Source organism: Oncorhynchus keta, chromosome 10 (genome assembly GCF_023373465.1).
Source record: "Oncorhynchus keta strain PuntledgeMale-10-30-2019 chromosome 10, Oket_V2, whole genome shotgun sequence".
NCBI classification, from domain to species: Eukaryota; Metazoa; Chordata; class Actinopteri; order Salmoniformes; family Salmonidae; genus Oncorhynchus; species Oncorhynchus keta.
In genome coordinates, this window is record NC_068430.1 from 45612120 (window position 1) to 45639808 (window position 27689).

The 27689-nt window shown below is 43.6% G+C and overlaps 1 protein-coding gene across 10 annotated transcripts in view; it reads left to right on the plus strand.

Annotated features, from left to right (window-relative positions):
- Nucleotides 1–27689, plus strand: part of LOC118388829 (plasma membrane calcium-transporting ATPase 1-like) — a 146915-nt gene that overhangs the window by 62909 nt on the left and 56317 nt on the right. For 8 of the 10 annotated variants that reach the window (XM_052527160.1, XM_052527166.1, XM_052527163.1 and 5 more), the window contains 6 exons: nt 17269–17466; nt 17666–17923; nt 18212–18337; nt 21225–21350; nt 23292–23327; nt 26220–26402. In XM_052527160.1, coding sequence (XP_052383120.1) covers nt 17269–17466; nt 17666–17923; nt 18212–18337; nt 21225–21350; nt 23292–23327; nt 26220–26402 — 927 coding nt within the window. The remainder of the gene's footprint in view (nt 1–17268; nt 17467–17665; nt 17924–18211; nt 18338–21224; nt 21351–23291; nt 23328–26219; nt 26403–27689) is intronic. The other 2 variants (XM_052527165.1, XM_052527164.1) reach the window with 1 other exon arrangement.

Genomic DNA, 27689 nt, shown 5'->3' on the forward strand with positions numbered 1-27689 from the left:
CTCAGATGTGCAAAGTTGCCCAATTAGCGTAAGGGATTGGGGCAACTTCTTGTCGCACGAGGTGCTCAAGTGAAGCACTATGATGCACGGAGCCAGAGTTCTGACGTCAAGTACAGATCTTTACTGTACGGCCACTGAGTTCCAATTTAGGAGTTTTTCAGTGCCATTTTCAACCCGGGTACGAGTGTAAAGGCCTACCTCACAATAGTGTGATTATTATTTATTTATTTATTTTAATTACTCTCCTATCGAGTCATTTTTGCATTTTCACTCACTCACTCACTCACTCACTCACTCACTCACTCACTCACTCACTCACTCACTTATTTATATATATATATCTCAGTAACCTTGACACCCATCGCCCCCGGTAATGGGCCCTTGGGTGTAACTTTGGGATTCCGCCAGTCTGGATGAGTGATTCAGAGAAGCCTGTGTCCTCCAGAAGCCACTGAGGAAGGAAAGGAGCCCGAGGGGTTATTTTGATTGGCTCCCTATGGTGTTTCCCCCGGAGTGGGCGGTCTCAGTGGATGGTATTTATCATCAGGTCTAGCAGTGAACTATGGGGGCATCTTAAAGTGATTTCTTTAATCTTACACCCCTAAAATGTTTGCTGAGAGTCCGTTTAAATTTCTGACGATACATGGTACACAAGTACAACAATGTGGTCACCATGGTTTCAAACATGGCTCGGGAAGAAGTTTTTAGAGGGAGAAACGCCAAAAAATTAATTGTTGTACATGTCTATACAGATAGTGTTCTCTTTTGTGCTGGAGAAGCCCTTGATTTTCAGCTCTACCTCTGGGAAGCCTCCGATGCTCTAGGACTAATTCCCAACCCAGTAAAAGTGTCGGAGCGCACATAAAAACACTTGGCTGCCTTTGCAGTAAAAAGGCGGCACAGGCCGTTAACAGTAAAACATTGACACACATCAACCCTTATTGGACTGTTCCGGTTTTATCAACTTTAACACTGCTTACAGGAGAGATTGGGGGATGAGATTGAGAGAGGAAAATGAGGGAGTGTGTATTGCTGAGTGATTAGTGATTTTTGAGGTTTGTTCGGTTTTTGGACAATGTTGACAGTTTTCAATTTCGTTTTTAGATTTGTTTTACATTATTTAGTACAATAAATGTGTATTTGTTTTAGTATGATGACTTTATTATAGCTATTTCATAAAAAATAGCAATCCTTTACTTTAATAAAATAAGTTGTGTTTATTACATTTCTTTTTATTTGATGACTTTATTATTTTATTTCAAGTCATCTCATCTCTGCTCGGGCAGTAGCAGCCACCATTTACAGGTAACTGCCAAAATAATGGAAACAATTAAAAAAGGGATACAAAGTATTTTGAAAGCAGGTGCTTTCACACAGGTGGGGTTCCTGAGCTAATTAAGCAAATAACATTGCATCATGCGTAGGGTCTTGTATAAAAAATTGCTGGGTGGGCCATCATCCACAGGGCAAGAGTTTTTTTTAAATGTTTAATTTATTTATTATTATTTATAACAGAAAACACAAGGAAGGGGTAACATTAAATTATTAGAACATGAAGGACAAACAATACAGCATCAAGACACTATCAAACATGTATCAGTCTTTCTGCAACAGAGCCATCCTTATTGTGTGAGGGTGTTTGTGCATGATAGTGATATAAAATATACATCAGTGTCCTTTTTCATGATCACAATCTTGTGAAACCCGAACCTTCCAAGACCCCCCAATGCAATTAACTCCATTCCCCACCCCCAAGAACCCCCCCAATGCACCAACAACTAAGATAATGAACTAAAGAGAAAAAAGGAAAAGACAGAAGAAAACAACAAGGCAAAACAATAAAAAATAATAATAATACATTTAAAACAAAGGACATCAAGGACAACTGAAATCATAACAGCAATGCCAACTGTATATGTTTGTGTGCATGTCTGGCACTATTACATGTATGTGTGTGTTCTTGTATGTGTTTTATTTGAACGATAGTTTGTGTATAGACGTGTACAAACACCTGTGTCATTCAAATGTACTTTTATTATGTTTTATTTAGACTTTTTAAATTTTATCTTTTGACCATCATTCTCACTCACTCACTCACTCACTCACTCACTCACTCACTCACTCACTCACACACACACAGCAACTCCACTCCCACTTGTCTCCAATTCCACATACTAACCCTCAGCCCATCCCATCTATTTCTGCTGGCCACCCACTTCGGGTGTCTACGCAACACATATCTTTCAACTATGCTATGATGTTTAACACACAATTTCTATCTAATCGAATAGAATCTACAGATTTGTGTGTTGAAGATAAATACTTTTACTAAGTGTATTAGCATATTAGTAATTGACTGACCCGGTCTCTCCAGATCTCCTCACAGTACTATTTCTAGGGTCAATTTTAGATCAATGCTATTCATTTTCAGCCATTCCTGAACCTGAGACTAGAAACAGGCTACCAGAGGGCAATGCCAATTGGTCTATTGATTCTGTATCCTTACAACAAAATCTGCAGAGCTTCCATGATTTTATGGCCCCCTGGTCAAGAGTTGTCACTTAATGGTTTAATGAGCATAAATTATGTAAACCTTATGCCATTGCCGTCTCAGTCACCAGATCTCAACCCAATTGAACACGAGAGATTCTCGAGCGCCGCCTGAGACAGCATTTTCCAAATTATGCTATTTCTTGAGGAAGAATGGTGTCACATCCCTCCCATAGTGTTCCAGACACTTGTAGAATCTATGTCAAGGTGCATTGAAGCTGTTCTGGCAGCTCATGGTGGCCCTATTAAGACACTTTATGTTGGCATTTCCTTTATTTGGGCAGTCACCTGTGTATCTCTGTGCTCCCTCTGTGCTTTCATTTTTAAAACTACAACTACCGACTAAGTTCCAGATCGGCTAATAATTCAAACTGAAAAGAAATCTCAGCTAATCGCTCAACACTAAGAGGGAGGGAAGTGAGGGAGAAGGAGCGGGGAGATGTTGTGAGGAGAATAAAGGTGACCGAATGATGGAGAGGGAATGATAGAGAAGTGGAGGCAGGGAGAATGAACGAGGGATATAAAGGGAGATGGAGCAAGGGAAGATTGACAGAAGGAAGGAGAGATATGCAGTAGCAGCCTTCACAGGCCAGTTGGCACGGAGGGCACTTTATCAGAACCCAGGAAGGGAGTGTGTGTGTGTGTGTGTGTGTGTGTGTGTGTGTGTGTGTGTGTGTGTGTAATGGCTGACTTTTATGGATGGAAGAACCCAAGTATTGCTTCAGCAGGAAGGGAGAGACAGGAGAAGGGGGGCGATGGAGGGAGGCGAAGAAGAGGTGGGTGGGTTTGACTCTCAATTGGCTAGCTGTTTACCCTGATGAGCGGCCATATGTAGCAGCACATTGAAGTCGGTGATCCACACATAGAGAGGGGGAATTGAAAGAGAAATGGAGGAGATAAGATGGAAGGGCATGGGTCAGACTGAAGGAGGAGAGGAAAGGATGGAAAGGACGGAAAGGATGCCCTTCCGTGTCATTTTTTAACACAGAAGATCTCTGCTAAACAGAATCACATGGTGTATCCATCTCCACTGACCGAGAACTTCAGTACAGAGTTGCCAATGTCTGCAATTGATACAACCACGTGACGTATGCAAATATGAGTCAAATGGAAACTGAGATGACTGCGTTAAAAAATAAAGAGTAGGCTGTGGGCCTATTTTAATCATATTGAAATACATTTTGTGTTCAATCGAGTTATTTTTTTTTTACTACTTGTAAGCTAGGCTAGGCTACTGTCTGTAATTTGTCTCAGTATATGGCATGATGTGCCAAATCAGAGGTTTAATGCATTTTTATCAGGTAAGCGTTAGAATAACCTTGCGTCAAAATGTGCAGCCGTAGGTGGAAATATTTGTCTAGAAGCTCATCTGTCGTCAGTATTGTGAAATAATGCTAAGGTAAGATTTGAATAAAGAATGCTGATCCTAGAGCAACGCTCCCTTTCTTTTGATTTCATTAACAGTTGAAGTCAGAAGTTTACATACACCTTAGCCTAATGGATTTAAACTCAGTTTTTCACAATTCCTGACATTTAATCCTAGTAAAAATTGCCTATTTGTTTTAGGATAGGATCACCACTTTTATTTTAAGAATGTGAAATTTTAGAATAATAGTAGAGTGATTTATTTCAGCTTTTATTTCTTTAATCACATTCCCAGTAGGTCAGATGTTGACATGCACTCAATTAGTATTTGGTAGCATTGCCTTTAAATTGTTTAACTTGGTTCAAACGTTTTGGGTAGCCTTCCACAAGCTTCCCTCAATAAGTTTGGTGAATGTTTGCCCATTCCTCCTGACAGTGCTGGTGTAACTGAGTCAGGTTTGTAGGCCTCCTTGCTCACACAGTTTCAGTTCTGCCCACAGATTTTCTATAGGAATTAGGTCAGGGCTTTGTGAAGGCCACTCCAATACCTTAACTTTGTTGTCCTTAAGCCATTTTGCCACAACTTTGGAAGTATGCTTGGGGTCATTGTCCATTTGGAAGACCCATTTGCGACCAAGCTTTAACTTCCTGACTGATGTCTTGAGATGTTGCTTAAATATATCCACATAATTTTTCTACCTCATGATGTCATCTATTTTGTGAAGTGCACCAGTCCCTCCTATAGCAAAGCACCCCCACAAGATGATGCTGCCTCCCCCGTGCTTCACGGTTGGGATGGTGTTCTTCGGCTTGCAAGCCTCCCCCTTTTTCCTCCAAACATAATGATGGTCATTGTGGCCAAACAGTTATATTTTTGTTTCATCAGACCAGAGGACATTTCTCCAAAAAAGTACAATCTTTGTCCCCATATGCAGTTGCAAACCGTAGTCTGGCTTTTTTATGGTGGTTTTGGAGCAGTAGCTTCTTGCTTGCTGAGCGGTATATGTCGATATAGGATTCGTTTTACTGTGGATATAGATACTTTTGTACCCGTTTCCTCCAGCATCTTCACAATGGAATTGATTTGCACTTTTTCGCACCAAAGTACATTTATCTCTAGGAGACAGAACACATCTCCTTCTTGAGTGGTATGATGGCTGCGTGGTCCCATGGTGTTTATACTTGTGCACTATTGTTTGTACAAATCAACGTGGCATCAGGCATTTGGAAATTACTCCCAATGATGAACCAGACTTGTGGAGATCAGAAAAATAATTGTAGAAGTCTTGGCCGATTTCTATTGATTTTCCCATGATGTCAAGCAAAGAGGTGCTGAGGTTGAAGGTCGGCCTTGAAAATACATCCACAGGTACACCTCCAATTGACTCAAATGATGTCAATTAGCCTATTACCACAGGGAACAAGCTTCTAAAGCCATATCATTTTCTGGAATTTTCCAAGCTGTTTAATGGCACAGGCAACTTAGTGTATGTAAACTTCTGACCCACTGGAATTGTGATACTGTGAAATAATCTGTCTGTAAATAAATGTTGGAAAAATTACTTGTCATGTACAAAGTAATGTCCTAACCGACTTGCCAAAACTAGTTTGTTGACAATACATTTGTGGAGTGGTTGAAAAACTAGTTTTAATGACTCCATCCTAAGTTTACATAAACTTCTGACTTCAACTGTATATCGACACATGCTCCAACATTGCACGTAGCGATCGTTCTCTCTCCGCAGTGTTTTGGGAAACGCATGTTAAATATTTGTCCGTTGTAGGCAAAATGCATCGTTAAAACACTCCTAAGCCTAAATTCCATCGCTATCGGGAAACTGGGCCCCTGGGTATTCAACTCTTACCTTACGTGGTTCGGAGCCTGCTGATTCTGTTCTACCTGATAATTAATTGCACACACCTGGTGTCCCAGGTCTAAATCAGTCCCTGATTGGAGTAGAAAAATAAAATAAAAAGCAGTGGAACTGGCTTCGAGGTCCAGAGTTGAGTTTTGGGGCTATAGACAACAGAGAATAATCTCATCAACTCGATCCATTTTCCCCTTTCTGAAGGGAAAGCCTGACGTCGTCATCTTTACATTCACAGCGTGTTCCTCTGCAAATCTGCTGCCACTAGCAAGTGTCAGGAGAAGGCATGTGTTCTCATAAAACGCAAAGTGAGCTAATAATAATACACATTTGAACAGAAACTCATGTAATCAGCATGTGGCCATGCTGCTTGATAAGTAGTTTGTGCTTTGATTTATGTTAGGCTACTCACAGAAATATGTGTTCTTCTATTCAGAGAAATTAAGTTTCATCCACAGAAATACATTATTCCACGTAATACCCTGTTAAAAGATCACTAAGAGATGTCTCCCAAACTGGCAACCCAAGACTATAAAGGCGTTTGACTGCACATGTCCGGTGCATGTGACAAATAAAACGCCTATCTGTTGATTTTTGCCTCAGACTATTTGGGCTCCCGAGTGGCTCAGCGGTCTAAGGCACTGCATCTCGATGCAAGGTGCGTCAATACAGTCCTTGGTTTGAATCCAGGCTGCATCACACCGGGCAGTGATTGGGAGACCCATAGGGCGGCTCACAATTGGCCCAGTGTAGTCCGGGTATGCCGTCATTGTAAATAAGAATTTGTTCTTAACTGACTTGCCTAGTTAAATAAAGGTTAAATGTAAAAATATATATTTTTAAAAAGGCTATAAATGGTGACGATGACTCAACCTGGCAACTTTTTTGTTTGTTGCCTAGCCTGACAACCCGTTGCTGTGTCATGCTTGTCTGTGTGCAGACGATGCCCCTGAAATCCCAGACACCTCATCATTCGCTTCTTCTGTTTTCCACGGCAACTTCTCCCAAATTATTCATTGGCCCCCTCTGCGGCTGCCATCCCATAACCCCTCGACTTCGCTGAACGACGGTTGTCTTGTATGTGTTTTCTGTCAGGCTGCGGCAAGATGGATTTCCTTTCAGTTTTCCTCTCTCGCTTTCTCTCGCTCTCTCATTCTTTCTTTCTTTCCATACGGCCTCCTCTATACCTATTTTCCTCTTCCTCTCCCTCCCTCCCTCTATCCTCCCTCTGCACCTGCTCCCGTATCACTGCCCATGGAAATAGAGGGACGAAAAAGTGACAGCAACGCTTCACATTTATCATGGTAACTGGGAGGCCAGACTAACAGAACAGGACTCTAGGCAGACAGCCAGTGTCCACAGACAATACTCTGTCACTTCTGATAGCACCCAATCTCCAGACTAGACTCAGATCCTGACAGATAGCCAACCAGAGAGCGCTTGGCAGCGGTGCTTTGTTTTGGGGCTTTTTTTCTCCCTCTCTTTTTCCTTATTTTATTTGGCCACAGCACGTTCCTCCTCTAGCCTCACAAGCCACCTGATCTCGTGAGCTTACATGGATGTTTGCAACACGGTTAACAGTCTGGTAGGGCTATAAAGCAAGTATGGGTAGCTGCAAGCCAATGTGGCGACCGGTGTATGGGCGCGTGGGTGTGTCAAAAGGAGTGGGTGTATGGAATCAGCTGATTGGGCAGATTTGTTGCCACTCAAGACCATTTTGCGTGGCTGATTGGGCTGCATGACGAGTCAATAAATCGGTGCGAATGTATAGGTTGTATCGAGGTGCCTGGGAATCTGTATTGCTGGCGGTAACTAACATGGCGACCAGTGCACCGGTGTTTGTATCGAGGTCCTTGCCAACCTTCCCACTGGGCAGCTTTATCACTGTGTGGCCGGCGGTAGCTGTAGCCATGACTTTAGGAAGGATAGTAACCGAAACAAGAAATTACTAATTGATAACCATCTAGATGTCACTTTGATACATACATGCAGTCTATTCAATGTGGCGGGCGTGAACGGCAACAACACTGGGATACAGTGTCCTTCACTCCCTCTTGCCAATCACTACTTGTCCTGCAACGCGTCGGAAGTAGCTACCTAGTGGCTAATATCAGGGTGACAGTCACAGTAAGCACACAGACACAACATTTACAAGCAACAGTACACCCATCGTCAGTACTTTAAATAAAACATTAACAATTGGCAATTTTATTGCTGAATATTTACAATTATTTGTGTAAAACTAATAGTGAAATGCAATTTAAACATACACATGGTTAGCAGATGTTAACGTGAGTGTAGTGAAATGATTGTGCTTCTAGTTCCGACCATGCAGTAATATCTAAAAAGTAATCTAACAATTTCACAACAACTACCTTATACACACAAGTGTAAAGGAATTAATACGAAAATGTACACAAAAATATATGGATGAGCGATGGCCGAATGGCATAGGCAAGATGCAGTAGATGGTATAGAGTACTCATCTCATTATATAACATATAACATTATATAAAGTGGCATTGTTTAAAGTGGCTAGTGATACATTTATTACATCCAATTATTAATGTGGCTAGAGATGAGTCAATATGTTGGCAGCAGCCACTTAATGTTAGTGATGGCTGTTTAATAGTCTGATGGCCTTGAGTTAGAAGCTGTTTTTCAGTCTCTCGGTCCCCGCTTTGATGCACCTGTACTGACTTCACTACCCTCTGGAGAGCCTTACGGTTGTGGGCGGAGCAGTTGTCGTACCAGGCGGTGATACAGCCCGACAGGATGCTCTCGATTGTGCATCTGTAGAAGTTTGTGTGTTTTTGATGACGAGCCAAATTTCTTCAGCCTCGGGAGGTTGAAGAGGCGCTGCTGCGCCGCCTTCGCCACGCTGTCTGTGTGGGTGGCCCTTTTCAGTTTCTGTGATGTGTACGCCGGGGAACTTAAAACGTTCCACCTTCACTACTGTCCCATCGATGTGGAAAGGGGGCTGCTCCCTCTGCTGATTCCTGAAGTCCACAATCATCTCCTTTTGTTTTGTTGACATTGAGTGTGAGGTTATTTTCCTGACACCACACTACGAGGGCCCTCACCTCCTCCCTGTAGGCCGTCTCATCGTTGTTGGTAATCAAGCCTACCACTGTAGTGTGGTCTGCAAACTTGATGATTGAGTTGGAGGCATGCGTAACCACAGTCATGGTTGAACAGGGAGTACAGGAGAGGGATGAGAACGCACCCTTGTGGGGCCCCAGTGTTGAGGATCAGTGGGGTGGAGTGGTTGTTTCCTACCCTCACCACCTCGGGGCTGCCCGTCAGGAAGTCCAGGACCCACTTGCACAGGGCGGAGTCGAGACCCAGGGTCTCGAGCTTAATGACGAGTTTGGAGGGTACTATGGTGTTAAATGCTGAGCTGTAGTTGATGAACAGCATTCTTACAAAGGTATTCCTCTTGTCCAGATGGGTTAGGGCAGTGTGATTGCGATTGCGTCGTCTGTATTTGATCACTCCAATATGGCATCACAATACCAGATTAATCGTGAACTAGGCATGGCCAGACGAGCATAATCTTGTCGGACTGAACTCAGGGCAGTCATGGTTGCTGTGTCCCTCCATCCCCCTCTAAGGAAGTGGAGGCAACACCCAACACGGCTATCCTGACCTGGTCCGCGGCAGCCCCATTGACTCGATAGTACCTAGCAAAAGTGCTAGACGACGCCCAACTTGCCGAGGCGCAAATTTCATCAAGGGAAACTCCTCGGGGCAGGGCCCATGATGTACCTACTCCTCTAGTAGAATGCGCCACTACAGCAAATGGCAAAGGCCGGCCAGCCAGTGGATATGCTGTAGTAATAGTGTCCACAATCCAATGTGAGAATCTCTGTTTCGATAGGCTCTTCCCCAGAACTCTCACCATAACATACGAACAGCTGATCCGACTGTTATTTTGTCTTAGTCTGTGTAACGTAAGTGTCATGTGCCTTCACCGGGCACAGCAAAGAGAAAGGGTAAAAATCCAGCCCACTTGCAGCCATGGAAGGTAAATGCGAGGGCCGGTTCACGTGTCTGTCAGACAGGACCTTTGACATGAGAGGGGCAAGGCTGGAGGATAACACTGCACTTGTTTGCACCCATTCGGAAACATTCAGCGCTCACTGAAAGAGCATGAAGTTCACTAAGCCTCTTAGTCGAGGTAATAGCCAACAGAAATGCCACCTTTATGGATCAGTGCTTCAAAGACGCTAACCCAGGGGCTCAAAAGGTGGCCTAGCAAGGTGCAGACAGCACCACGTCAAGGTCTCAGTTTCACACCGAAGGGGCCTTCACTAGACACAGACTAACTCTCTCCATAAACCTGGAGAGCAGTATATGGCTATCAAGAGCCGCCGGTGGCCCTTCAAGTTGACCCTGTCTAGCGTAGCTGTGATCAGGGGAAATGGTGGAAACACAAAGTGTTGTTGCTGGCCAATCGTGAGCGAGGGCATCCAAACCCAGAGGGTCTAGAGCAGGGCTGCCCAATCCTCTTCCTGGAGATCTACTGTCCTCTAGGTTTTCAGTCCAACCCTGATTCATAATTTCCGATTCAGCTAGTTAAGATCTTGTTGTCTGACATCTACAACCAGCTGGGACAATGAATGCAAACAGGTCCACCTGCCCTCTCCCAAACCTTTCCCACAGCTCTAACACCAACTGAGGGTGTAGACTCCAGTCCTCCTTCAGCAGGCCATTTCTCAAAAGCAGGTTCGCTACACGGTTCAAGACCTCGTGGATGTGCGTTAACCGGGGTCTAAGCCCACAGCAAGAGCTCGGAAGCCATTTGTGGAGGTGCCATGATCTCAGTCCGCCATGGTGATTGATATACGCCGCTACCGCGTTGTCTGATCTGACCAGAACATGCTTCCCTTCCATGCTTCTGGAGCTATTGGAGTGCCAGGCGAACCGCCCTGATCTCCAGCACATTGATGTGCTTGCCACTCCATGGGGGCTCCAGCGTCCGCTCGCTGTCATTCCTCTGAACACTGCCCCCCAATCCGCTAGCGAGACATCCGTGCACACTAGCTCCCTGCGGTGGACTCTGTTCAGTATCACTCCCTCCAACAGGATGTAGTGAGAGTGCCATTTCAACAGAGTTCACACATGCATTTGTCACGATAGCTGACAATGTCTGTGTCGTCTCTGGTGTAGATGGTGAGAGTTGATCAGATAGGAAGAGAGAACCTTTGTGTGAGTAGTTGTTGTAGGTTGTTGTTTTCCATTCAAGATAGATCATTTAACCATGAAGGAGTTGCAGTTCTTAGCCTTATCTGTGGGCATGCATCTGGAAGGCTGTGTGCATATAGTAGGCCTAACCATCCAAACAGTATGCAAATGGTCTATTATAATCACGTGGTATTTCCCGAATCGACTCTTCAGATATTTTAATATCTTATCAATTAGTCTTCCATTCATTATTAATTGTTACCTTCTATCAGTCTCATGTGAAGGTTGTAAAATTCTTGGTTATCTGTATGAACCCTGGCATTAATTATTAATCAGCAATATACAAATTGGCTTAATTATTTATTTACTAACTAAATAATCACAGAAATACATAAAAAGAAACAGTAGATATTGGTTACCAACAATGATGGAGAAATCCCTAGTGGGCTAAGCCGATATGACAGCTTGGTAGACAAAGAGAAAGGGGTGGGACTGAGAGAGCGGGAAAGACAAATGGATTCATTAGTCTATAATTTTATTCATTGAAATGATAATCCTTTGTCTATAAATGGCCGCTCATTCGAAAATAAATTGCAATTTATATTTATGCCCGTATGTCGTTGTTGTCTTCTGTTGGAATCCTCGATCATCCTGTAGGGTTCATCTGTCTCTGATTAACTTTCCCAGAAGTCACAAAGTCTTTCGTGGTTGTAGATGTTTAGAATGGATACTTCAGAGTATCGTTCAGAAATGTTCTCATGGAATAGTTGCTTCGGCGGTTGTCGGTGTTCTCGTCCCAGGTTTATGTCATTTCTAGCCGCAGTCTAGTAATTAGTGTCGTCTAGAATTTCTCACTCATTCTGCAGTGAATCGATAGTCTCAGAGTTGAACCATTTCCAGCCATGTAGCCAAAGCTCCACATGGGATGGTTTTCTAGTCTTATCATTTTGTAGGGGTCCTAACCATTTTGAAACCACAGCTCACGCTTAGGTTTACTTAGTCTGACGTGAATTGGGTCATGGGGGCTTTATACTGGGGAAGAGAAGGGCATGTTTCATCCCTCTCCAACCAATGTCTGTTCACTTGGGCGTGGCCCCTGGATGGGCATAAATTACTTGTGAAAACAATTCTCTCATTTAGAAGGCTAAAATGAAATGTTATCTTATATTGAAACATTTAAATTGCACAACAATTCAATGTGAATCTGATAACTAGAATGTGTAGACTTTCCACGATACAATTTATGTCATCCTATCATCAGATATAATGTCCCAGAAAACAACTGATCTGTACCAACGGACACTTTCAACTGGTTGGATTACAGAAACATTGTTCCATTTCCCAACCTTTTTAAGTTTGCAAAGTCTCTCTCTGTGGTAACAAATGATTTATTGCAAAGTCCATTCTATAGAGTGGAGAGGGAGAGTTTTGGTATTCATGGGGGGGGGGGGGTCATAAACTGCTGAGGGGAAGAGAGAGAAAAGGGGTTTTATGACCCTCACCCAAACGGGCAAAGTTATTACATCTTATTCTAGCCCATCTTCTCAGCTGTCCACTTTCTAGGCTCAACAAGTAGCATCGACGGAGGAGGGCCTGGAAAACAATCGCTGTCATCAAGTCACCCAATGTTTGCTTCTTGTACAGTTTTAATATCTTCTACAATAACCGTAAATTGTGTATATTCCATTTATAACCTTTGTATTATGCTACTTGATGTAAGTCATTTAGGTCTGTCGTGACAGTCAAAAGGAGATAAAGGAGACTTCTACTTAGCAGACTTCTACTTGACACATTTTGTCAACACCATGCTGATGTGAAACCTTACCAATCAGAATTGCATGTCAATATGCAAAACCTACGAAAACCTGGTTTGTAATTTGTCTTTGTTTAATAAAACATAAACAGTTCTAACACACCGGTCACTAAATCAAACAATGTTGTTCCATAGTTGTTTGACATTTAAGTGTGTTACATACTGTGTTACATTTTTTGAAATGCAACAGAATCTTTAACTTTTTATCGAATCCGATCAGCTGTCTTGATTAATTTCAACTGTTCACTTTAGGGCTGTGGTATTTCTCAATCAATTATGCATAGGCTACTAAATACTAAATGAACCCCCAAAGAATTAAGTAATGTTAGATGTTTACTTTATTATAGTAGACAACAGGATAGCAATGCTTTACATGACAGTTTGAACTCTGCTAAAAAAAGTCTTCAGATGCATTTTACAATGAAAATCCCATCTCGTTGCCTCTATGCTCCCTACCATACCTGCTCCATTCTATGTGAAATCATTAATATGTGTACCAGTCCAAAGTTTGGACACACCTACTCATTAAAGGGTTTTTATTATGTATTTGTACTATATTCTACATTGTAGAATAATAGTGAAGACATCAAAACTATGAAATAACACATGGAATCATTTAGTAACCAAAAAAAGTGGTAAACAAATCTAAATGTATATTATATTTGAGTTTCTTCAAAGTAGCCACCCTTTTCCTTGATGGCAGCTTTGCACACTCTTGGCATTCTCTCAACCAGCTTCACCTGGAATGCTTTTCAAACAGTCTTGAAGGAGTTCCCACATATGTTGAGCACTTGTTGACTGCTTTTCCTTCACTCTGCGGTCCAACTCGTCCCAAACCATCTCAACTGGGTTGAGGTCGGGTGATTGTGAAGGCCAGGTCATCTGATGCAGCACTCCGTCATTCTTGGTCAAATACCCCCTACACAGCCTGGAGGGGTGTTTTGGGTCATTGTCCTGTTTGAAAAACAAATGAATGTCCCACTAAGTGTAACCAGATGGGATGTTGTATCGCTGCAGAATGCTGTTGTTGCCATGCTGGTTAAGTGTGCCTTTTGAATTATCAATAAATAACAGACAGTGTCACCAGCAAAGCATCATCACACATCCTGCATGCTTCACGGGGGGAACCACACAGGCAGAGATCATCCGTTCACCTGCTCTGCGTCTCACAAAGACACAGTGGTTGGAACCAAAAATCTCAAATTTGGACTCATCAGAACAAAGGACAGATTTCCACTGGTCTATTGTCCATTGCTCAAGTTTCTTGGCCCAAGCAAGTATCTTCTTATTGGTGTCCTTTAGAAGTGGTGTCTTTGCTGCAATTCGACCATGAAATTTCCCGAATTGACTGACCTTCATGTCTTAAAGTAATGATGGACTGTCGTCTCTGCTTATTTGAGCTGTTATTGATTGCTATAATATGGACTTGGTCTTTAACCAAATAGGGCTATCTTCTGTATACCACCTCTACCTTGTCATAACACAACGCACTAAGAAGGGAAGAAATTCCACAAGATAACTTTTTACAATGCACACCTGCTAATTGAAATGCATTCCAGGTGACTACCACATGATGCTGGTTGAGAGAATGCCAAGAGTGTGCAAAGCTGTCAAGGGAAAGGGTGGCTACTAGGAAGAATCTAAAAAAAAAAAATGTTTTTTGATTTGCTTAATACTTTTTTGGGTTGCTACATGATTCCATATGTGTTATTTCATAGTTTTGATGTCTTCACTATTATTCTACAATGTAGAAAATAGTACAAATAAAGAAAATCCCTTGTGGGTGTGTCAACTTTTGACTGGTACTGTAAATTCAGCGATGGTTCTCTGTTAGCTATTGGAGGTTGCTGTATCAAAACTATAGGCAGATTTCCGTTGACCCAATTTTATTTGACAAAAGCAATGTCACAACAAAAAAACATTGCGGCATGTTTAATGGTCACGGCAACTATCGGAGAAATGTTGTCAAGAACTGTTCGACGGGTGAATTTTTATCTTGCTGAACTTTCTTTATTGCGAAAAATCATAATGGGAACGATTTGTTTTTTTGAACTCTACATTTGAATTCAAAATTCCTACTGCTTGCTGAATCTATTTTTAAACTATAAAAATAATGCTTCTTTGCAGGACAAGGGTTGTCTTGACTTTCAAGAATGCCTGAATTGCTTCATCTTGATTTTCTGGCTGGCTGGATGCAAGTTTCGTCATCAAATTATTTCAGATCTACAGGAGTGCAAGTTTCACCATGGCACGAACCGGTGGGATACATTGGCACATGAAAATTATTAGAATATGGCAAATATGATTAAATTAGTGCCTTCTATCCATGCTGTTTTTGCGGTCTTCCTGAGACGTGGAACCGATAGGTGGGAGGGTATGCAGACTGTCGACAATGTATTAATATTCAACTTGCCTGAATAATGGAAATACTTCAACCACTCCATTTTTATTTGACACTCAAGGTTTTTGCATAACAATATTTTGGGGGGGTTTGACGTCATTACGTCCAGCTGTTTTTAGCAACATAAGACAGTCCCCCCTCACACTTCCCTCACCTTCTGCCTTTCTTCCCCACTGCCTCACCCACCCCCTGCCCCCCTCTAACCCTCCATCCCTCCCTCCCTCCCTCCCTCCGGTTGTCCAGCTGGCTCACAGTAGCGGGAAAGCAATATGATGGTGGTTTTAAGGGGCATCTGTCGTAGAGGGCTGGGACTCTGTATACTGTGTTTTGCTCATCCAGCTCGTTCTCACATTTATCCGGTTAGCATAGCTAACTACAGTTCTGCATATCAGCAGTGTAGTTAGCATAGCTAACTACAGTTCTGCATATCAGCAGTGTAATACATCAGCATGTTAGCATGACTAGCTGCCTTTAGTTGTGGATCTACTCACCAGTCATGCACTACCATAACTAGCCATGTCAATACTAAATGTATTCTGAACTTATTGATATTGTATAACTGTTAGTGTGCTGTACTATCGATGTATCCTATACACCTCACCAGTTATCCATAGCTAGCCACATATCTCAGTAGCTGATCTATTTGAATAGAACTTGAACTACGAGGGAGATTGATAGAACGAGGACATAGTGTAAAGCTGCTGAGTGAAAGATTGAACGAAGCAGGGAGAGTGGTTAAATCCTGGACCAATGTGGGAGTGACTAAAGCATAATTGATTCACTGTCTGATCCTTCCGACATTCAATCCCAGAGGACAGGAAACAGTCATGACAGCTCCATCCCCAATGACACCCGATTCCCTATAGGCCCTGGTCAAAAGTAGTGCACTTCATAGGGAGTAGCTTGCCATTTTGGGATGCGCCCAATGTGTTCAACACCCTTGTGATAATTTCAAACGCCTCATGGGATCTCATTGACTGACCTCCTTTTTGTATTTTTTTTTAATTGCAGTTTTCTAGATTTATTTGCAACATGTATGAATCATAAGATTTCCATGAGGTGATGATATCTTACTCAGAATGTATTAAAAATATTTTTGATCTTAATAGGACAATACCAGATCATCTAGCGGTTTGATTGATGAAAAATGTACCAAAGGGATATTATGTTTTGTCGGACCGATGTGTGGTTTTGTCCAACTGAAATTCAAAGTCTTTGGCAGTGGTTGTCTAGCAGCTTGTGACAGCAGCGGGAGGCTGACATGGGGTGTGGATGGGTGTGTTTGAACTGTCAGCTCGACTTGGTTCTGTTTGGTATGGCAACAGCCATTGTTGTCATGTTTATCCTCAGATAAAGAAAGGGTGATGTAGATGTTTCACTACAAAAGTCATTTTAGACGTTTGTACCCAGACTTATACAGCAACCTATAGACAGTGGTTGGAAAAAGTACCCAATTGTCATACTTGAGTAATTTTCTATTAAGACATCTAGACTTTTACTCAAGTAAAAGTAAAATACTACTTGAGGAAAATTCTAAAAGTATTTGGTTTTAAATATACTTTTAAGTATCAAAAGTGAAAGTAATAAATCATTTCAAATTCCTTACATCAAGTAAGCCAGATGGTACTATTTTATTTACAATTAACCAGGGGCACACTCCTACGCTCAGACATCATTTACAAACGATGCATTTGTGTTTAGTGAGTCCGCCAGATAAGAGGCAGTAGAGATGACCAGGGATGTTCTCTTGAGAAGAGTGTGAATTGGACCGTTTTCCTGTCCTGCTTAGCTTGGGTGTTTAGGAAAATGGATGGAGTATAAAGTACATCTACTTTCTTTAGGAATGTAGTAAAAGTTTAAAGTATTTTCACTTAAGTACTTTACACCACTTCCTATAGAATACCCTAAAGACTTCTAACCCTGACGGGTTATGTATTCATACCTTTTTATAGTAAGTGTATATATTCAACATCTATTGTTTTGATCTCGTTATATGCATTTCTATGATAACTGGTTACTCTATTAACTGTCTCTTCTCCTTCCTCCTCCTTTTCTTCCCTCTCCTCCTCCTCCATTTCTCTCAGGTCTGTCTGGTAACCCAGTGGATCTGGAGAAGCGCCACGCGGCATTTGGGAAGAACTTCATCCCTCCTAAAAAGCCTAAGTCCTTCCTGGCGCTGGTATGGGAGGCCCTACAGGATGTTACTCTCATCATCCTGGAGATTGCTGCTGTAATCTCCCTGGGCCTGTCCTTCTACCACCCCCCTGGGGGAGATAGCGAGCGTGAGTAGTACACCCTAACCCGGGGCAGTTTTGGACAGGTGGGAGAATGAAGAGTGTTTGTAAAAGTGTTGGTCCTGTATTATTCACTTGGCCATGTTTTGTTCCTGTTCTATTGACCTGGTGGTGTTTCAGCTCTGTTCCACTGACATGGTTGTGTTTTTGTCTGTTATTAAAAATGGTTGTGTTCTGGTTTCCCCAGTGTGTGGTGAGACAGCGTCAGGAGTGGAGGATGAGGGGGAGGCGCAGGCGGGCTGGATCGAGGGCGCCGCCATCTTGTTCTCTGTGGCAATCGTTGTCTTGGTGACAGCGTTTAACGACTGGAGCAAGGAGAAGCAGTTCCGTGGGTTGCAGAACCGCATCGAGCAGGAGCAAAAGTTCACCGTCATTCGCAAGGGCCAGGTCATCCAGATCCCCGTGTCCGAACTGGTGACAGGAGACATCGCCCAGATCAAATATGGTAAGACATGGTTCATTTGAAACTCATTAAAACATGGTTTAATTAAAACGCAGTAAAATATGGTTCAGATAAAACAAGGTAAGGCATCACCCAGATCAAATATGGTGAGACAGGGTTCCGTTAAAACACGGTGAAAGATATAGCTTGAATTCAACATTCTGTAATATACCCCAGACAGGATACAGTGAACCAATATAATGAGGTAACACATTGACCGAATGCACCAAGGTAGGGTATATGATGAGACGTTGTATATCGCAGTCATATAACTGTGTCACTGTTTCCTAGGTGACCTGCTGCCAGCTGATGGTATCCTGATCCAGGGCAACGACCTGAAGATCGATGAGAGCTCTCTGACCGGCGAATCAGACCAAGTCAGGAAGTCCCTGGAGAAGGACCCCATGCTGCTGTCCGGTGAGAGCGCCTGTTAATAACATCACTATTATCAGACATTCAATATCCCAGTCAAATCAAGTCAAATTGTATTTTTCACATGCGCCGAATACAACAGGTGTAGACCAGTGAAATGCTTCGAAAATACCCCCCCAAATAAGTAACAAATAGTTAAATAGCAGCTGTAAATAAAAATAGTGTTGCTATACACAGGGGGTTCCGGTACAGAATCTATGTGCGGAGTCACCGGTGTCGACGTAGTTGACGTAATATGTATATGTAGGTAGAGTTGTCACAGTGAATATGCATAGATAATAACAGAGAGTAGCAGTAGTGTATAGGAGGAGGAGGAGGGGGGGGGGGCAATGCAAATACTCTGGGTAGCCATTTTATTAGCTGTTCGGGAGTCTTATGGCTTGGGGGTAAAAGCTGTTTAGAAGCCTCTTGGACCAAGACTTGGCACTCCTCTCTGCTACCGCACGGCAAGCAGTCCCGAGCAGTCTATGACTGGGGTGGCTGGAGTCTTTGGCAATTTTTAGGTCCTTCCTCTGACACCACCTGGTATAAAGGTCCTGAATGGCAGGAAGCTTGGCCCCGGTGATGTACTGGGCCGTACGCACTACCCTCTGTAGTGCCTTGTGATCGGAGGCCGGGCAGTTGCTTTACCAGGCATTGATGCAAACCGTTAGGATGCTCCCGATGGTGCAGCTGTAACACAGTCCCCTGAGGGGGAATAGGTTTTGTCGTGTCCTCTTCATGACTGTCTTGGTGTACCATGTTAGTTTGTTGGTAATGTGGATGCCAAGGAACTTGAAGCTCTCAACCTGCTCAACTATAAAGCCCCGACGATGAGAATAGGAGCATGCTCGGACCTCCTTTTCCTGTAGTTCACAATTATCACATTGAGGGAGAGGTTGTTGTCCTTGTGCCACACGGTCAGGTCTCTGACCTCCCTATAGGCTGTCTCATCGTTGTCGGTGATCAGGCCTACCAATGTATCATCAGCAAACTAAATGATAGTGTTGGAGTTGTGCCTGGCCGTGCAGTCATGAGTGAACAGGGAGTAAAGGAGGGGACTGAGCACGCACCCCTGAGGGGCCCCCGTGTTGAGGATCAGTGTGGCAGATGTGTTATTACCTACCCTTAACACCTGGGGCATCACGTCAGGAAGTCCAGGATCCAGTTGCAGATGGAGATGTTTAGTCCCAGGGTCCTTAGCTTAGTGATGAGTTTTGAGGGCACTATGGTGTTGAACGCTGAGCTGTAGTCAATGAATAGCATTCTCACATAGGTGTTCCTTTTGTTCAGGTGTGAAAGGGCAGTGTGGAGTGCAATAGAGATTGCATCATCTGTGGATCTGTTGGTGCGGTATGCAAATTGGAGTGGGTCTAGAGTTTTTGGGATAATGGTGTTTGTGATCCATGACCAGCCTTTCAAAGCATTTAATGGCTACAGACGTGAGTGCTACGGGTCTGTAGTCATTTAGGCAGATTACCTTGGTGTTCTTGGGCACAGGGACTATGGTGGTCAGCTTGAAACATGTTGGTATTACAGACTCGGACAGGGATGGGTTGAAAATGTCAGTGAAGACACTTGCCAATTTGTTGCGCGTGCTCGGGGTACACGTCCTGGTAATCCGTCTGTGGCCTTGTGAATGTTGACCTGTTTAAAGGTCTTACTCACATTGGCTGCGGAGAGCGTGATCACACTGTTGTCGGAACAACTGATGCTGTCATGCATGTTTCAGTGTTACTTGCCTCTATTTAGCTAGTCTGGTAGGCTCGTGTCACTGGGCAGCCCTTGGCTGTGCTTCCCTTTGTAGTCTGTAATAGTTTGCAAGCCCTGCCACATCCGACGAGCGTCGGAGCTGGTGTAGTATGATTCGATCTTAGTCCTGTATTGACACTTTGCTTGTTTGATCGTTCTTCTGAGGGCAGAGTGGGATTTCTTATAAGCTTCCGGGTTAGAGTCCCACTCCTTGAAAGCGGCAGCTCTACCCTTTAGATCAGTGCGAATGTTGCCGGTAATCCATGGCTTCTGGTCGGGGTAGAAACGTACAGTCACTGTAAAGCCTGTGACTGATGTGGTGTACTCCTTAATGCCATCGGAAGAATCCCGGAACATATTCCAGTCAGGAACTTTGTCTTTAAAAGGGGTAATATGCAGTTGCTACATCCATTTTGCCCCTTTAAAGATAGAATCCGCAATTCAAACTATCCAAGCTTTCATCCCACTTCTGTTTTTGTAAAAAGCTGTGGGAAGGGCCTAAAAAAATGTTACCACTCTCAAATTCATAGGACTGACCATCCATGATATACCAATTATAGTTTTAAGCATATTTTTATGCTATGCAAATTGTGTTTACATTTGTTGTTTACAAACATTGGTCTAAAACAATCTTGTACTTTGTGTTCTGATGGGGTACGAAAGTTGAAATAAGCTCATGAGGCGTTTACGCATAGGTTATAGTCTTCAGGAATCAATGGGTATATATCACTCATTTAGAAGTCCAACAATTGGTGTAGCAACTAAGGATTCTAGCTTTTTTTTTGTATCTTAATTTAACTAGACAAGTCAGTTAAGAACAAATTCTTATTTTCAATGACGGCCTAGGAGTAGTGGATTAACTGCCTGTTCAGGGGCAGAACGACAGATTTGTACCTGGTCAGCTCGGGGATTTGAACTTGCAACCTTTCGGTTACTAGTCCAACGCTCTAACCATGAGGCTACCCTGCCGCCCCTTCATGATAACATGAAGCATGTGATGTAGTATATGGAGACTGAAAATGGAGGACACCATGGAGTAACATACAGTACAGCCATTCATACGTACAGTATACTGTAGCACAGTCATGGCCTTTCTGTTTATGTGCTAGTATTCTCTCTTTCCTTCCCCTCCCTCCTCCAGGCACCCATGTGATGGAGGGATCAGGCCGAATGGTGGTGTCTGCGGTGGGTCTCAACTCCCAGACTGGAATCATCTTCACTCTGCTGGGGGCAGGAGACAGCGATGAGGAAAAGAAGATCAAGAAAGGTGAGAGATGAACGGGGAACAATTGACAAAACGCATGTCGCCATGGTCACAGTTCACAGAGAGTCAGTGACTTGCTTTTTACAAGTGGTCTCCTTCCTTTGCGTTTCTTTCCCGCCGAGCTCTCTCGGTCTTTCTACGTGAGTTCTCGGTTTGCTGGTTCCCTGAGGTAAGATTCTGGTGCGAGGTTGAGTCTGCTGAACTCTAGAATGTTGTTGCGAAGAATGGGACGGCCATGATAGACACTGTACTATGGAGGCCAGCGGTTCCATTCTGAATGCTCAGTGTCACTGTCTTCGCTGTCCTACCCTTCTTTAATCGAATCCTTGGTGTTAGATTTCACATCCAAGCCAAGGCCCTTTCTAGACCACTCCTTCCCAGAAGGGGTTCTGTTCATGGGTGGTAATTTTATTCTCCACTCCTTCATCCCCCCCCCCCCCCTCCCCCTTTCGTATCTGTTCTAACTACACTGGAACGCCATTGTCAGAACCCTGTACTTAACCTACTTAAATCTATGACGTCACAGGCGCTGAAGTGAGAAGAGCTAAAGCGGGGACATCACTGTATGTGTTCAACATCTGTCATGCATCTACCTCTCAAGGGACTTGACGTGGATAGATATGATCACGTTAAACAACAGAGGCCTGCCAATACATTCGATCTGTGTATCTATCAATATGGCCTCTAATAAGCGTGTATTCCGTACTAACACTTTGCCACGTCTTCTTTTCTGTTTGGTAAGAGTTTTTTGCTAAGATTTCAGTTCTTCAGGCATTCATTCTAAAGGGGCTGAATGTGCCTGCTCAGAGGAGGGAGCTGCAAGGCAACAACTCATTCCAATTGGCATCTCATGGCATCACAGAATTAGACTGTGATTTCAATTGTTCATGAAACTGCAGAGCGCCACCATCATGATCTTAATGTTTTGGGTTTATAAGAAAGTAGATCAGAGCAAGTACTGGCGAGATACACACACACACAGGCACACACACACACTGGCTGCAACACAGGCGCACACACACACTGGCTGCAACACAGGCACACACACTAGATGTTGAAATGGCTGTCTTCCTCTGAGACAGGTGTGTACAGCGAGGATGGAAACAGAAAGAGTGCTGTGTCACCTCCACCCCACACACACACACACACACACACACACACACACACACACACACACACACACACACACACACACACAGAAACTCACCTCTCATGCGTTCACTCATGCACACACACTTCCCCTTCATGCTCACACACACACACACACACACACACACACACACACACACCTCTGCCAGAGACACATACTGATACAGTTACTCATAGAGTAGATGAGGGGGCAGAGACTTCAGGGCATTTTGCTGACAACTGTTACACACACACTCACGCACACATCTAATCTCCACATACACCCCACCTTCAGGGCTACACACATCTTGAACTGACATACACCCCCCAATTCTTCACCACCAATCTCAGGCAGAAGGAGAAAAACCTGCGGCAGTGCAGCCTCTTCGTCTGTCTGACATCAATCTGAAATGACTGCTTCCCTGAATGTCAAGACCGAGGTGTGAGTGTGTGTGAGTGTGTGTGAGTGTGTGTGAGTGTGTGTGTGTGTGAGTGTGTGAGTGTGTGTGAGTGTGTGTGTGTGTGTGTTTTTATAAACTTACTACCGTTAGTTACACATGTATTGACTGAAACAGACAAGAGTCCAGTGAAACCAGTCATCAGTAACCGACCTGCTGTCTATGGGTGGATGCTCTACTTAATACTCTACAGCCTTAAACAAACTAGTGCTCTCTCTCCTCTGATGGCCCGTTCCAGCCCCCAACACACGTGAATTTCTATTGTTTTGATCTTCTGTTCTGTTTGGCTTTATGATTTTTTAATTTCCTTTTAAGCCATGTTGTCAGCATTCCGCACTCTCTCTCTCTGTCTGAACAGGTAAAAAACAAGGACCCCCCGAAAATCGCAACAAAGGTAACCCCTCCATCCCTCCCTCCCCTCTCCATTCAGCAGCAGTCTGGGAGTCTCGTGTCCGTCTCACTCTGTCTCTCTCACTCTCGCTTCCCTCCACCTGCTGAAAAGGGGAGGTTCTTCTCGTCTCGCTTTACCTGTGAAAGGATGCAACTCTCACCTGCCACTGGCACACAGAGAAAAGTGGGGTAGGCTGTCAATGCCACCGTAGCAGACCCAATCACTAAGCTAGCTAGGGTTAGCATTCAGCATTACTGTTATTGACAGTTATATCATTCAGAGCTATTTAACTCCAGTAGATTTTTAACCCTTATAGAGCTAAATGGGTTTAGCTTTATCTCGCCTCACACAGAGCTGCAATGGGATTAGTTCTAGAAGTTTCACCATCCTCACATGCTATGTTGAGATTGAAAAGATACATTCCACATATATTTTCATCTCAACAAATAAAGGTTTAATTAAAGTACTTAAAAAAAAAAATGTGTGTGCGTGTGTGTGTCAGATGTGGAGAGGTCAGATACATTAAACAAAGGACCCGGGTGTTGTAGCTCTTCCCGGCTTTCCTGGCCTGGACGGGTCTTCCCTCCCACCCTCTGTGGCGTGTTATTCAGAACTCATCCAAGCTTTGCCTCCCCCCTCACACACCATACCGTCCCCCAGCCACCCAGGGCCTGAGCATCTGCTACTTACACCTCCCCAGCCCTCCTGCCCTCTCTTTCCCCTCGCCCTTGGACTTTATCACTAGTGAACAGATTCTCTCCTTTCAAGCATGGAGAAATATTGCTGGAGAAGGTCAAATTAATTGGGACATGTCGACCTGACCTGCATTCACTTCACAACATATCATATTCTGAAAATGTCTACATACTTATTTTAATTGCAGTGAACCCAGTGTAGCTTTATGGACGCCAAGTCATCTCTGGCTCTTGAGAGGTAATGGAATGGGAGTTGTAGGACCCCTGATACCATGCTCCACATACATTTCATGAATCTGGGAATTTGGCAATAGTGACTGGGCTTAGTGTAAAAGAGAAGGGATCTTAATAGAATTATAATAGAATACTAGAATATCTAACACTAGTCTCTAGGTGTTAAGGAGACAGCATTAGCTCTGGGAAGTGGCTCAGTGTGGGAATTGCACCCTGACAGTATCAATTGGCTGTGGATTGTTGTCTGGTCTGTTTCTCTATTGTTTCTCTTTTCTTTAATTTCTCTCACTGTTGCCTCTTTCCAGGATGTTGCTCAGGACCTCATGCTGTCTCGTACTCTCTTATCACTGTTTTACCTCTCTTTCTGTCTCTCTCTCTCTCTCTCCCTCTCTTTCGCAAAAAAAAAAACTACCTCTGGAGATTTGCAGCCTCCTCTTCTACCTCTTCTTTACTACTCTCCTTCTCTTCTTTTTTTGTGGTGGTTGTATCGCTCTGCTTGTTTTTTTGGGGGGGTATCTTTTTGCAGTTTGTCGGTTCCTTTGTTTGTTGACATGTTTTTCTTTTCTTTCCGTGACACACACTCGCCCCCCCTTCTTCGTCGTGGTGCGTGGTCCGTGCTGCGTTTTGTAAGTGCTGTGCGTGAGTCAGTCCGTCCGTCTGCCAGTCCAGTCAGTGTGTGGCTGTGTTTATTCTGGTCTGTTCTAATGGGTTTTGTGTTGAGACTGGTGGCCTGTTCTGCTCAGCACAGGGGGACTCATGTAAAGTCATATTATCTAGGCAAAAACAACATAAGTAGACAGTACAAAATGATCCTGCTTAGATTGTGAATGTACTGCTTTTGTGTGAACTGACTAGTGTTGAGTGTTGCATGTGCCACAAATGGAATGCATAAGGCACTGATTACCATAGAATTCTGATATCTTTATTCATCCATTACTTTATCACCTTTATTATACTCACCCTTAGATATTGTGGATTATTTCTACTGTAAAATAGATGAATTGTTGCAGTGCCAGGTTGTTGGCAGAATGAAGATGAAACACCGAGATCACAATGCTCCCAGAGAACAAACAGAGCAAATCTAAGCTGTTGAAGTGGTGAAATGCAAATCTCATATTTGCGTATGTAAAACATGACTGAGCTCTGTAGCAGAGATGGAAAATGTTCAGTTGACAATCCCCCGACAATGAACCATTGTAAAATGTACAACCTGTATCTCTTGTTCTGAATCTATTCTCTGTTTATATGAATGCTGTAAAAATTTCTCCATAGACTCTGGGACAAGTTGTATATCGTTAAATTGCTGCTTTAAATCCGTTTTGTATCATTAAATCCTTTTATCTCAAGCATTTCCTGCTGAATTCTGTGCTATGTGTTTTCTCTTTCCAATACCTTCTTTCATAATGTTTCATTTATGCATAAGAGTACTTAAACAATCAGTCGATTTAAAAAAAAAAAAAAAATGAATACCGATTTTCCTTTAATGAAGAATACATCACATTGCTGAACTTTCCATCAACCTGACAGGTAACAACACATAATAACATCAGTGTTGATCACCTTAAGGGATTTGTTCTGGTTAAAGAGATCTAAGTGATCTGCAGCGGAGTTGTTTCAGTGGATCACTGTTCAGGACCGGAGTCTGGTGGTTTGGTGACTGACTGTGTCTGTCTCTCTTTCAACCGTAACTGAACCACAAACTCTCTGTCTCTCTGCCCTTCACCCCAACCCCTCCTTGATCCCCTTACTGTTGCTGCTCCTCTCCCCGACTCAACAACACCTCCCCACCGATCATCTTCATCCTCATATCACTATCTTAACCCCCCCCACAAAACCTTCCCCACACCACTACTAAATGCTTCCCTCCGCTCAACCTCCCACTCCACCTCCCTCTATCCCACTTCCCTTTACCCCCTCCCTCTATCCCACCCATCCCTCTTCCCCATCCCGTTACCCTATCCAATAGCTAAGACCCAGGACGGCATTGCCCTGGAGATCCAGCCCCTGAAGAGTGACGAGGCGGTTGAGTCTGAGGAGAAGGAGCCTGAGGTTGAGGTGAAACGGGTGAAGAAGGTTCAGGTCAACAAGAAGGAGAAGTCTGTGCTGCAGGGCAAACTCACCAAACTGGCCGTGCAGATCGGGAAGGCAGGTGAGGACCGAGGCGGAGATACACACTTACATGGACACACACACAGATGGACATAAAACGATATACGTTATAGCCGTATTCTAAATTGTTTTTTTTTTTTTCAATCTTTCAATCTACACACAATACCCCATAATGACAAAGGAAAAACTGTTTTTTAGTAAGCCTTTTGACTTCTTGGGTACGACGCAGCAAGCTTGGCACACCTGTATTTGGGGAGTTTCTCCTATTCTTCTCTGCAGATCCTCTCAAGATCTGTCAGGTTGGAGGAGGAGCGTTGCTGCACAGCTATTTTCAGGTCTCTCCAGAGATGTTCAATACGGGCTCTGGCTGGGCCACTCATGAACATTCAGAGACTTGTCCTGATGCCACTCCTGCATTGTCTTGCCTCTATGCTTAGGGTTCGCCCCAGTCTGAGTTCCTGAGCACTCTGGAGCAGGTGGCTTTCATCAAGGATCTCTCTGTACTTTGCTCTGTTCATCTTTCCCTCAATCCCGACTAGTCTCCTAGTCCCTGCTGCTGAAAAACATCCCCACAGCATGATGCTGCCACCACCATGTTTCACCTTAGGGATGGTGCCAGGTGACGCTTGGCATTCAGGCAAAAAGAGTTCAATCTTGGTTTCATCAGAGCAGAGAATCTTGTTTCTCATGGTCTGAGGGTCCTTTAGGTGCCTTTTGGCAAAATCCAAGCAGGCTGTTATGTGCTTTTACTGAAGAGTTGCTTCCATCTAGCCACTCTACCATCAAGGCTTGCAGAGATGGTTGTCATTCTGGAAGGTTCTCCCCAAAGGAACTCTGGAGCTCTATCAGAGTGACCATCGGGTTCTTTATTACCTCCCTGACCAAGGCCCTTCTCCCCCCGATGGCTCAGTTTGGCCGGGCGGCCAGCACCAGGAAGAGTCTTGGTGGTTCCAAACTTCTTCCATTTAAAAATGATGGAGTCCACTGTGTTCTTGGACACCTTCAATGCTGCAGACATGTTTTGGTACCCTTCCCTAGATCTGTGCCTCGACACAATTGTGTCTTGGAGCTCTACGGACAATTCCTTCGACCTCATGGCTTGGTTTATGCTCTGATATGCACTGTCAACTGTGGGACCTTTATATAGACAAGTGTGTGCCTTTCCAAATTATTTCCAATCAATTGAATTTACCACAAGTGGACTCCAATCAAGATGTAGAAACATCTCAAGGATGAGCTCAATAAGTCTCAATGATGCACTTGAGCTCAATAAGTCTCATAGCAAAGGGTCTGAATAATTCTGTAAATAAGGTATTTATCTAAAACC